This window comes from Plectropomus leopardus, chromosome 23, assembly GCF_026936395.1.
Source record: "Plectropomus leopardus strain MGB_pleo_1.0 chromosome 23, ASM2693639v1, whole genome shotgun sequence".
In the NCBI taxonomy this organism is placed as follows: Eukaryota; Metazoa; Chordata; class Actinopteri; order Perciformes; family Serranidae; genus Plectropomus; species Plectropomus leopardus.
Genome location: NC_142198.1, coordinates 1,102,876 through 1,116,637, shown reverse-complemented (window position 1 = coordinate 1,116,637; position 13,762 = coordinate 1,102,876). Strand labels below are relative to the sequence as shown.

Here is a 13,762-nt window from a genome sequence, read left to right as displayed (position 1 = left end):
ATGACTTTATCACAAACATCAAGTATAAATTGTCACATCGATTTTATAAGCCAATAACCTCTGGCATAATGACAATGCTAACACACAGAGACCTTTTATCCTGACAGTCAGAAGAGAGCACATATTTAAAACACCAAACCACACAAACTGTGATTAGAGTTGTGTTACTACTCAGCCCCCAAAATCCCACAAGAACATAAATCTCATCTTTTCCTGTACCAAAACAAAACAATTTGTGCAGCTAATTTATGCTGCAAAGTGAAATGACACTCAGCAGAGCTGTGGCGCGCCACCAAAACCTGATCATCTGGGTTATGAAATAATTGTTATTATTGTTTGCTTGCCATTTTCAGCCATTTTCCAAAGATCTGTTATTTTCCTGGCTCACACGATGGCCAGAAAAGTGTTTTATGCAGATTATGATGCCACAGTGAAGATGACCTTTGACCTCTCAAATATAAAATGTCATAACTTCCTTATTTTATCTTATTTTACATTTGTGTGAAATTTTATCATAATTAGTATATGAATTCTTGAATGAAGGGTGTTTTGTGAGGTTGCAGTGGCCTTTGACCTTTGACTATCCATTCCTAATCAGTTCATTCTTGAGTCCAAGCTTGTACCAAATATGAGGAAACTCCCTCAAGCCCTTGTTGAGATTGTGTTCGTGAGAATGAGAGGGACGCAAGGTCTTGACCACCAAAATCTAATCATATTATCACTGAGCCCAAGTGGACATTAAAGCCAAATTTTCAAAACGTCCCTCAAGGTGATCTTGAGAAATGGTGTTCACAAGAATGAGACAGACAATATCACAGTGAAGTTAACCATTGACCTTTCACCACAGAATTCCAATTAGTTTATTCATCTACATACTTCTACTTCATATATCCATCTATGATAATACAGTCTCATGTCTTGGTGTGATATAATATCTTTATACAGCCCTGTGCAGGAGAATAAAAATTTGACAGCAGACAGCATGAGCCTTACCGCATTTTATTTCATTATACATTTGAATTTGGCACACAGTTTTCAAACAAGGTCATGTGACTCATTTTTCCTCTACAGTAGCAGTCAGAGGCTCTGTCCACCTGAGCGGAAGGAAAGACGCTAACAGGCGCAGGCCGTGAAATTAACCGTGGTATCTTAGGCTCCGAGCCAGGCAAATAAAACTCCAGCAGCCACAGAGAAAGGCTGTTATCAGCCTGCAGAGTGTCAAAGGTAGTCAGGTTCAGTCCTCCAGCCTCCCCACTGAGCTCACCCTAATGTATCCAGGGGAGGTGTGGCTGAATCAATACTTCTCTAAGAAATGCCTCTCAACCAAAATGGCACAATGGCTGATGTGTGCAATCCTCTTGCACTGAGGCTCTTTTTGTCTTTTGTGTATTTTTCGTAGTGCGGTCAGCAACAGCATTAGAGGAAAATATGGCCTCGGACAATGCTTTGTATGGAAAACATTTTGAGATGGAGATGGGATTGAGATAATGTGTGTTGCAGTTACTCGATTAAAAGAAAACTAAGTGAGGTTGCCATGGTGGTTTAAGTGGATAAATGGGTCTGAAGGGGTTTGTCACTAAAACAAACAGACCTAGAGTGTCCTGATGGAGTGCTGGCAGGCAGATGAAATGCTCAGATGAAATGCCTGCTGCAAAAATCCCTTATATAGCTGCTACTGCCTAAAAAGACTGATTTGGAATCTGTGTTTGCATAAGAAATTAACTGGCTAATTTGCTCCTACCCACGCTGTCTGAGGTCTAAAATGAGAAGGCTACAACAGAGTTAAGTTATTTAAAGGGGAACACAACCAAAATTAAGAATTCCAATATGTATTTGTCATTGCCTGGGAAGTTCAATCAATGTTTGTGAACCCCGAATACTCTCTCTCAAAGCCAGAAAGCAGAGAGGAAAATCTCATCAAGTATGAAGTGTGGAGCTGCTCCGTAGACAATGAATGGGAGCCTGATTTTTCTGGTCCTGCAGAATCTTTTTTATCCCCAAATGAGCTTTAATCTTTTGTTGTATTCTCAGTTCTGAAACAGAAAATGTAACTATATACTCTGGTGCTATCTACAACATCTTTGACCATTCATCATCTATAGAGAAGCTCCAGACTTTGGACCTTATGACAGGGACACTCAACCTATGGCCCCCCAACCATTTTCTGATTCCACCCAAAAATACAGTGCTACACACTGGGAATTGTTGTTGTACTTTTAGTATACATAAGGTGCCAAAGGTGCCAGAGTGCATAAAACAGTGCCAGTGGAGGATTCCCCACAACTCCCAACTGAGTTCCTAGCTAAGTCCCTTATGTCTTAAAATTCTACAAATGCCCTAAAATCCTAGAAACATACTAAAATCCTAGAAATGCCCTAAAATCCCAGAAATGTCCTAAAATCCTACAAACATACTAAAATCCTGAAAACATGTAGAAACATGTATGGGGCTGCTAAGGATAGCCTCTGGCCTCCTGTCATTTCACAAAAGTGGCCCCAATGCAAAGCAAGCCGAGTAGCTCTGCCCTGTGGCATCACAAAGTTGACTTTACTTATGTTTAGGGACTGTCTTACATCATACAAATAACATTTATGAATTTTGAAAATGGACGTAAAGGGATAGTTCAGATTTGATGTAGTTATCAATAGTCAGTGTAATGTATGCAGTAGATGTCAGTTCCCCAGTTTAGAGAAGCAGTCTGGGGTCTGACATGGGAGCTCAGCCATGTGCTGCTGCGGAGGGCTTAGCAACAAAATGTATTTTAGTTGCCTAAAAAAAGTCCCAATTGAAAAAAAATCTATATCAGTTTAAGTGTGTGCTGTATAGAGAGCATTTTTCCTGTTTGTCCTTTCTGTCAGACAGCTCATTTCAATTGGGATGCCAACACACTGATTTAACATCACTGAACACAGCAGCTGCTGGTCTGCTGCTGCTTCCATCAGTTAGTTAGTTAGTGTTACTGTGTGACTTCGGTGAATCTGAACTAGTCCTTTTAAACACTGAAGTCACTCAAAAACACAAACTGATGGAGGCAGCGGTGGACCAGCAGCTCCTGTGTTCAGTGATGTTAAATCAGTGAAGAGCAATGGAACACCTTAATTTTGCAGTTGAAAATCACTGTCTGACATTAAGACAGTCAAGCATTAAAATATGCTAAATATAGCATACACTTAAAATGATGATGAAAAAAAAAAAAATTTAGGTAGCTAAAATGTTTTGTTGCTGACCCTGCCACAGCAGTACATTGCTTAGCCTCCATGTATATTGATACCTAAGCAAATATGCTTGATTTCTGTCAAAAACATAAGAAAAAGGCAAAGAGCAACAAAAGAAAAAATTATCTCCCAAAAAACAAGAAATTAGTAAAAAAAAAAAAAAAGTACAAAAAAAACCCTGAAAATTTGTTTTAAAAATAAGCAAAAAGGAAAGTTAAAAAAAACAACTGGGAAATGACCTGGGAAAGTGCTTAAAAATCTAAAACAAAATTAAATATTTAATTGTGATAATAATAAATACAGTTGTCCCTAGTTTTTTTTCTTTTTCCCTTTAAAATGTGTCCCTAGCTTTCTTTTTTAAAATAATTTTCTAAATCTACAAACTTCTTGCAATTTGTGGAGCATTTCTTACCAACTTACTTGTTGCCTTTTCCCATGTTTTTTTTTTTGATTGCACAAATTGTCTCAGGGCTCATAACTGATGTCATCTCAGGTTTTAAATTGATATACTTTCTATGGATAAGTACCTCATACATGCCAATGGTACAATGTGGATGGCTTGAATAATTATCACCAACAGCACATGCTGAGAATTAAACGGAATCATTGGCAGCAGTAAAAGTTAATCATTTAAGGCCCCTGTGCAGCTCTCAGAGCTGTTCCTGATTGTGGCGAAAGGGTGAAATGAAAAAGAGCTGAGCTGGGGGAGGAAGTGGCTGCGAAAGGCAGAGAGAGAGGGAGAGACAGAGAAAGCATGTCAATCAAAGAGCAGTAGAGCAGCTGTTCAAGTAGAGCACCTGAGCACGGACACAATGCTCCTGAAACACTCACAGACGGTCGTGCACGAGAGGTTTTTTACTGTTAGATGTGATGAGAGCAGCTTTACAGCCTTCCAAAGTGATTCCACATAAAGCAGTAAACTAGAAGAGGACATTCATCTCTTTCTACTTGGCTTCACACTAAAGCAAACATGGAGTTTTTTGCACCAGAATCCATGTGAAACCTCCACACAAACAGCCAACAGCCGCACAGAGTGACCCGGGGTTTACTGTCCCCCGTTACCTGGACGCCTTCCTGATAAAGTAGGAGCGCGTGAACTCCAAGTGGTCGTCCAGCCACGCTTCCATCCTCTCGCTTTCCGGAGAGCAGCAGTCCTCCATGGCGCAAACGCGATAACACAGTCTCCCGCTGTGCGCTCCGGTTACCGGCTACATCTGGACACGGTACCGAGTAATGTAAACGGAGAAGGAGAGAGAGAGATAGAGGCTCGGGGAGAAGAGAGCTGCTCGGGGTCGGTGCGCGCGGATCATAAAGCGTTGACTGTGCGCTTCCTCGTTGGTGAAGCGACTACTGAAGGACAGGAGAGAGAGAGAGAGAAAGAGAGAGAGAGAGAGAGCGAGCAGCAATAGACCCCCTCTTCTCTTTCCACCTTTATTACTACTATTACTTTATTACTAGCAATAACCTATTAATTAAATATTAGACAGTATAGGACACAGCGTTCCAACATCCCAATGGGTGGTAGCCTATTTGTGATTTGTTTGCCCTTTGAGACCTGAGCAAATTGGTTGGATTTCTTTTTTCTTTTTCTTTCTTTCTTTCCTTCTTGAACTTATTTCTTGAATTTATTTCAAAAACATGGGAAAATGGCAATGACCAAACAAGGAAAAACAGACTTGAGAAAAAAAGGCTTTAAAATATAAAAATTCTTTAACATAATTTTAAATAATTATGATAAATATATTTTTTTATTGATAATAAATATAATTATTAATTGGAAGGGATAGGATTAGCCACACAGTCACACTTGGCCACATTTGGCCATGCTGGACTGCTGTAAGTCTTTAGCAGGCCTCCTCTATGGGCCTGACAATGTGCCCCACAATATGGAAAATGCAGGTAACAGAGCTTTTTGAACTTCATGCGCCTTTGAGTTGTTTCCTAGGAATAAATGAGGACCTGCCTCCAATGCTGTATCCAGGGCTTTTATTACATCCGTGGTTAAAACTACCATCTTTCCAACTCAACTTTCTTAATTTATGCTGCCTTTGTAGAAAATTATATCCTCTGAGCCTAATTCAAGATATCCCCTTATGACATCACTCTGACAGATGGACAGTTATTTATTCACACTTGACAAAGCTCCTCCAGATCCACAGAACCTGTTCTACAACTCACGTGGAAAACTGATTTTTATTCATAAAACTGGTGAAGTTTCCCTTTAAAGGAAATATCCTGTGCGGTGTGTGATTGTACAGAAATATTCATGTCATAGGCTGCATCCATTTTAATACAGAACATTATCCATATTAAATATGGCATTCAAGCAGGGTAGCTGTACCTTGATATGTCGTCTCTTTCCATCCCTTTAAAACAGAGCCTGCATAAGGTCTCTATTAAATAACCATTAACAATCTCTGAGAAAACACTGAGATGGGGAGGAGGATGTTCCCATAAAGTAACATTCCCACATTCCCCAGGGAAAGAGCTATTGTTGTCAGAGATATACAGTAGTTCCAAGTGGACATGGGACAATGTCATTATTATTCTGGCCCAAAATAGTTGTGATATGCAGCTGACCTGCTTTTTCTAATATCCTGACAATCCTCAAGTTCAGTATTTCGGCCGTCACCATCTTAGTTTTTTTGGAGCCAGCAAATACTATTTTTGGATGAGAGGATGGAGCTGTAGAGCAGAAAACCTGTCACTCAAACTGGCCCTGCCCTTAATTGTGCGTAACCTTCAGCCTTTAAACAGGTGAGTAAAATAAAAATTTAACCCTATTCAGTTGCCATGAATGTTAAAATTAGGTAATGAAGTAATATAAGGAGCACGCCTGGGAGGAGCAGCCTGTAGGGCAGGTGGGTGGGGTACTGGATTGGTCCAACAAACCCTCGACTTTCATGCGGGAGTTTGGTGTTCGTTTCCAGTCTGAATGTGATGTTTTTTTTCTACATCTTACCATGTACCTCCTTCCTCTAATCCTAACCATCCGTGCCAGCATGTTTCTTTGTTGACGTCCTTGGTTGCCATGTGATTGCTGTGTCATCCCACTATGTGCATTTGTTAACATCAGAGTAGCGTTATCCCGCAAGGTAAACAGCGTAGACACAGAAGGATACCTAAAATGTAATAAATAAATGCAAAAGTCCACTGAAAAGTGGCAATATGTAACGAACTGCAACGCAACAACATGTGACGACTTGGTATGAGAATGTGTTGTCCAATCCATAGTTTCAATAAATATTCTTCTGTTTTTTTAATGAAGTATTGCATGAACAAACCTTATGTGATCTTCTGTGGAGGTATTTGAGGGAAACATTAGTTCTGTGACAATGTTTACATGAGTAGGAAGTTTATGTCCAGACCTCCTGGGAATATTTTAGGGACTAATGAAACAAAGTGCATTTCTGGAAGAATCTTTGAAGGTTATAAGAAAGCTTGTATCCCACATGAGTATCAACTATTTAACTGGCCTAAAAGTGGGACCCCAGCCTAGACCATACCAGGGTTTTTAAAACCTGATGTAACTGAGCATGACCGAGGTTTCTATTTTGAGACTAAAATCTGACCATGGAATCTTAACTTAGCTTTTTGGGGTAGGATCTTTGTGTAGTGAAGTCCACCACTAAAATATACTAGAACTGACTAGAAGGTAGAAGGTAGGATTTATTGGTCATTTTTGAAAACAAAGTTTCAAAAATGAAATTACGACTACTTACAGCAACTACTACTTGCTAGTGATACCTGCAACCCATACCTCACTGCATTTTTTCCAAAATGTTTAACCAGCACAAGGGAAGGCAACAGGATGTCACGAGGATTAAATGAGCCCAAACTGTAAAAGTAACATCACTATGATCTTTCTGGCAACCACAGACACCTGAACCGTGGTGTTGTATTTACAGGAAATTACAGTCATAACAGAGTACCACACACACACTGTTGTCTCTATGCAAATATTAAAGAAAGCCATGCAAATATTCTCTGTAGCAGGAACATTTTTTCAGGAATATATAAGAGTATAAAGACACCAGTGCTTGAGTACAATAAAGTCACTGCTGAGCATCATAGACTGGGAATAATCCACACAGAGGCTTTTCATTTATTTCCCCTCAGATACTTGGTTTACACAATGCTAATTAATAACAGCTAAAAAAAAAAAAGACCTTTTAGCTCCATCTGCACTTATGAATTCCGCAGAAAGATGCAGATTTCTCACAGTCACACAAGCAAAGCACATATTTACTGAGAAATGTGTCAAAGTCATTTAGAGATGACTGTTTGTAGAACTGCTGAATACTTTGCTAACTTCATCCTTTAAAACTTGTGGCAACATCAGTTTTGTGCTGCATTCATTTGTCTTTCACAAGTATTTTGTGCTGATATTTAGCCCATTGAAACCAGAGAAAAAATGTTTAATTTCTTTATAAGAATCTGGGGAAAATGCAATCAACTTGCCAAGAACTGTTTCACAAATGGCAAATAGTAACAGCTTACAAAAAATAACCTGAAAATTAGATTTAATTATATATTTCTATATAATTATACCTTATTATATATTTCAAATTATGTTACAAGAAAAAAATATGTCCACATCTTTTTTTTTTGGTCTACTGTCAGATATTCTTCATGTCATTTTTTAAAAACAAATTTCATATAAATTTGTTGGCCATTTTGTTGAGTTGCTTCTTTCCTTCTACCCATGTTTTTAGACAAAAATTAAGCCAATTTGCCCAGGTTTCAATGGGTTAAATATCAGCACAAATGGTCAGCTCCATCAGCTTTCAGAAGCTGACACTAGTTAAAATTCAGAGGTAAAGTGAAATAAATTAAAGGAATTCCTTAGCAAGAGCTTTCCTCAATCTCCACAAATTTACAATAATTTCTTCATCTCCTTTGACCTCACTTAGCGTGCTCATTCAAAATAACAAAAATATGATAAACCCCAGCAGTAATTCACGTTCCAGTGATCCTGCAAATGACATGTCTGGAGGAGTGCAGCCTGTTATTGATGCAGTGTAATGGCTTTCAGCCTCTGTCTGTCCTTACCCTGATGGTCTCCAGTGTCCCCCCCAGCTGGACACTTGGCCCCCACCAGTGGTGTTACTTTACCAGCAGATGGTAGCTAGTCATCCCGGGGGAACCCACCAGCAGCATCCCAACCCCCTCCCAGCCTCCTGGCACCCCCCACAGCACAGAGAGCAAATCAGAGCCAACAAAGACAGAGGAGGACACATCATGTCTGCTCTTATTATGGTCTGTGTCTTGTCTACCTGTGGTTGCTTTGCATTGTTTCTTCACACTGTGTTTGATCATCACATTGTTCATCCTGCTCTGCTCTGACATGTTATGTCCTGTGTTATTTCTTATGACCCAGTAAAGCAGCTTTTCAGACCATACTTCTGGTAAACCCTTTAAAACCTGGAGCGACATCACATTTCTTGTGCTGCCTTCAGAAGAAGTTCACAAGTATTTAAACCTTTGAAAAAAGAGCAAATTGGTTTGATTTATTTCAGAAATATGGGAAAAAGGGCAATGAGTAACTTGACAAGAAATGTCCCAAAAATTCCAAGAAATTAGTAGATTTAGAAAACATTTTTCTAAAAAGCTAGGGTAATATGTCCAGCGAACTATATTTATCATAACTATATATGTTTTTTGGTTTTTTTTTTTACAAAATTGTTAATAAAAAATGTAAACATTTTATTCATATAGATTGTTTAGTTTATCAGACAAGACATTCACATAAGATATAATCACAGAGTACAAATATGAACAGAAATGTATAGAGACCTGGAAGTAAGAAAATGAAGAAAAAAGACACGTCAAAAAACAAAAGAGAAGACTTTTTTAAAGGGGACAGGAGCACTGTTTGTATTTTGTGTGTTAACTTTCAGGTTAACACTTATTTCATGCTTTGGGGTGAATTCTTCATTTTTTGCTCATGGCCTTCTTCCCATTTTTTTTTTTGAAAGAAATCAAAACAATTTGCCCAGGTTTCAAAGGGTTAACAAAATGAGGAATGACACCCAACTACTGTGTCACTTTTTGTATTATGTTCTGACATTCAGCTCTTGTGAATATTTGTCTGCTGCTGTACTTTTCTGTGTTGTATGTATGCTTTTCGTCCCAAAATACCCTCCTACATCCCTTTAGTTTTTTTGAATGGAAAGCAGACACAAGGCATGAGCCAAAGAAAGTAAGAGATATGTTCAGCACAGCCAACAAGATATGAACTAAATTAGGTTAAGCAGACTCACTGAGGCTGCCAAGGGTGAACTCCAATGTTTATCCCTTTGAAACCTTAAACAACATCAGTTTTCTTGTGCTGCTTTCAGATACCTTTCACAAGTATTTAACCATTAGTTTAATTTCTTTCAAAAACATGAAAAAAAGAAAAGTGTGCAAGAAATTGGTTAAAAGTGACAAGGAAACTGTGAAAATAAGTTTTTAAAGAAACAGAGATTATTTTTATACATTTGAAACATATTTCATATCTCTATATTATTGTATGTATATATATATTTTATTTTGAGCACTTTTTTCATGTCATTTTTGTCATGTTTTTCACTTTTCATTGTTTGCTGATTTTCATGTATTTTTCTTGTAACTTTTTGCTATTTTAATTTTGTAAATTTTGGGGTAATTTCTTGTTAAACTGCTCGTTGCCTTCTTTCCATGTTTTTAAAAGAAATCAAGCCAATTCGCTCAGGTTTCAAAGGGTTAAGAAAGCAAACTATTAAAGAATAAGACTAAGAGTTTACAACAGCCTTAGCAGCTCTGCGAGGCTGTAGTAAGTCACCTTTTTGCACAGGGATGATGCTATAGAGCCACTACAAAGTCCCTTCTCTACATTGCATTTGAATTTTTACACAGAACCAAATATTCCACTCTGATTATAGACAGCATGCCAGCATCATGGAAGCAAAAGAGGCGTGATAGGTGTGACATTTAACACAACAGCTAAAGCCTGTAGAGTTACATACAGCATATGCATCGGTAGCTCTTTCTAAACAATAACACTGACATAACATGTTAATAACAATCATTTACCTTCTCTATATATAGTGGCAGCCTCTGCTTGGGAAGTAAAAGAGCTCCTGGACCTTATTACTAACTGCTGCTGGCTGCTTTTTAAATCGCTCACACGCACAGCTGTGACCTTAACACAGACTTTGTTTTGGTAATGTTACTTCCTCTCTTGCTAGCTTAAAGGCGAGACAACATTTTTCCAGACATTTTCTTGACCTTGTAAAAGGAATTATTTTCCATGAGTTTAGACTAAGTCTGAGTTGACATCCCGATTCATTAAGATTTACATCTTAAATATGTTACATCTTTACATTTACAGATTTAGAATGTGAAACATTATCTTCCATAAATAAAAAGGTGAATAAAGGTCACTTCAGGCATCTGCACTCATGTAACACACACACATACACACACAAAGTAAAGCCCCTCAGGCTCTTTGACTCCTGAAGTTCCTTTTAATGTGTTTCTGAGAAGAGCTGGTCACAACTTGTCTTCACCACTGAACTTTTCTCACTTCACCTTCACCTCTGTCTGAACAATGACCACAACGGATAAAACATCTACAGTATATCTGTCATATCATATCTTTAAAAGTGGTGAATATACAGAAATCTTGCCCCAAGATACTACACTAAAAGCAGAATGCAGCATCTAAAAGGAAATGCCTTTAGAAAGTTGGACTCTCATATCCCACAGTCCCCTCCACTGCTCTTTGTCCGTTCCCCGTGCTCGGATTAGAGCTGACATAATTGAAAGGCTTTCTCTCACAACTGGTCGGACTGAATGCTCAAGAACATGTGCAGTTTAAAAGAATGTAGCCTATTCTCTCTTTTGAAATTGTCAAATATCACCGCTTTTGCAGTGATTTCTGCATAAGATCCCAATGCCAAAAGTCACCTTTTGTGGCAGTATGACATGCCCTTGGGCGGAATCAGCTGGAACGTGGTCAGACAAAATCGTCTGTGGTGTTATGTTAAACCAATGGACAGCTGGATGGCTGGATGTTTGGAAGGCCACACAGCCAGAGAGCACATTCCGCGGCAGCCTAATATGAGGATGTGAAGTATTAATGAACTTGGCCTGACAGAACCTGTTGTGTCTGCATGATACGCCACTCACATCAGGTTAAAACACTCTGGTAACAGTGTAATATAAGGAGCATGAAGGCACAAGGTACAAGGTAGATTAATTACCTTAAAAAATTGTCTTTAATTCTGCTGCATCTTTGTTGTTCACTTCCCCTCCAGCTGATGTTTTTTTTTTTTTTACACCTTACCATGGCTCGTGCACAGCCAAGGACAGGGAGGCTCTACAGCGGGTGATCAGAACTGCCCAGAACATCGCTGGTATCCATCCACAGAGAATCAGTGACCTCAGTGGAGTGAGGTGCCTGCACAGAGCCCAAAGGATACTTAAAGACAGCAGCCACCCCAGCCACAGTCTGTTCTTCCTGCTGCCATGTCAGAAAAGATACAGAAGTATCCACTGCTGAACCACCAGACTTCAGAGCAGCTTCTTTTCCCAGGCTGTGAGACTCCTGATCTCATCCTGCCACTCAAAAATATGTAGCAGGATTTAAAGACAAATTTTGATTTCATTTTTGAAAACCAGGTTTAAAGAGCATAATATGTAGACATGGAAGTTCACTGCGAAGCAGCAATATGTGACAACTTGGGATGAGAACATGTTGTTAAGGAGGATTTGCAGTTTGCAAAAGAGTGTGTCTAGTCCAGATCATAGACCGTATAGAGGTCCAGATGCATGTTTGTATGTTGATATGAGTGCTAAAGAGTTTGGGGGCGTTGGAAAGGCAGCGATGGCAATCTATGGTGAACCATGCATTGTTTTGGCGTTTTTATTTTGTACTTTCAATGGGGAGCATGCTTGTCAATAATTTCAGTACAAACATTATTAAAGGATTTCCAGGCATTTTTGACTTCAACAATATATTAATTTTCCTCCAATCAAAGTGAAACTGGTCATAAAAAAAACCTTTGTTCTGTAAAATGCTTCATGTCAACCCTTATAACATGGCTTAGATTGGGGAATTTTGGTATTTCTAACAGTGACAACAACACAATGGTCAGGTCATTTCAGAATAGGTCTGGAGGGACTATCAAAAATCTGAAAGAGACAAAGCGGGTAACAGTGGGCTGAAAAGTCATCACACAGTTCCAGTTTGGATTTCCAATATGGAAAATTTCAGTCAATCCCAACAGATGCGGCACTAAGGAAGGTAGAGCCCTGCTGACTGCTGAAGGTGTCCCATACCAACCAGCCAACCAACCAACCAACCACAGTAATATGTATCATTTTAGAGACCTCAAGATCAAAAGCATCAAATACAAATTTCTCACTCAATTATTTAGTGGGAAGCACACACAATAACACACATGCATACAGTACATACTCAGTATAGTATATAGTAAGTGCTTACACCTTACTGAAATCAAAAATACTGTATCAAATCCACATACAGTACATACACGAATCACACCAACGTATTCTCATACAAATGTTAAACTGATATTCTATGAAAATATAGACACAATGGTTCGTATGATATCCTACAGATTAGATCCACACAAATTACATAATTAATCTAAAGTTGCAGAGAATGTGTTTAGGCAAGTTAAGTTTCTGTGGTTAGGTTAAGAAATAGAAAAATGAAGATGATGAACCAAAAAATTATTCAAAGTTTGATCAAAGTTCACACACTTCAACACTGGTCTCCATAGGAAAGGCTTGTGTTTTGACTGGACCTGTAATGTGATGCCACTGGGCCCAAAAGACTTGCTCCCATTGACTTACATTGGGAAAGAGACATCTATAAATTAGTAGATATATTTCTAAGCAACACAACCCCTGCAAAATGACTTGTTTCACAATCAGGACTTAATCTAGTCTCGTAAGATTTGGAAAGTCTGGAAGAGTCAGACAATTAATTCATTTCACAGACTTCTAAGTTAGAAGAACGCTAAGCCTGAAATAGCCCACTTGGCCGGCAGAAGAATGAATGAATGCTAAGTTAGCGTTTAGCTAGCTATGATGATTTAGGTAAAAATAAAGACTACAAAGGTTAGGATAGGCTAAGGGTAAGCGTGCACATGAAACACTGAAGGAGAGCCTCAGGCCTCAATAACGCTGCCAATAACCATGTAATATGAGGACCACAAGTGCACTTAGGTGCAATTGACTTTTGTGCGGGAGTCCAGAGTTTGCTTCCCTTGTTGATATGTGGGGTTTTTTTTGTTTGCTTGTTGTTGTTTTTTTTTTTCTTTTTTACATCTTACCAAGTGCGTCTTTTGCCCACACCTAACCATTAGTAACTTTGTTGCCTACTCCTAACCATCGTGACAGTCTGTGCTGTTGTGTAAATGCAGTGACTGTGCCGCTTCATCCCACCATGTGCATTTGTTGACATCACCGTAATGGCATCCCATAGCATAAACAGCTGACGCAAAGGGAACCTTAAACATCATAAATAGATGCAGAAGGTCACTGGCAGAGCA

The 13,762-nt window shown here is 38.8% G+C and overlaps 1 protein-coding gene across 3 annotated transcripts in view; it reads right to left on the bottom strand.

Moving 5' to 3' along the window:
- Positions 1-13,762, bottom strand: part of pde5ab (phosphodiesterase 5A, cGMP-specific, b) — a 142,275-nt gene that overhangs the window by 94,561 nt on the left and 33,952 nt on the right. For 2 of the 3 annotated variants that reach the window (XM_088073966.1, XM_088073967.1), the window contains exon 1: positions 4,278-4,557. The exons of the other annotated variant lie outside the window; for it this stretch is intronic. In XM_088073966.1, the coding sequence (XP_087930092.1) occupies positions 4,278-4,375 (98 nt within the window). In that variant the 5' untranslated portion in view covers positions 4,376-4,557. Of the gene's footprint in view, positions 1-4,277; positions 4,558-13,762 lie in introns of those variants that run through there. 3 annotated transcript variants of the gene reach the window in all.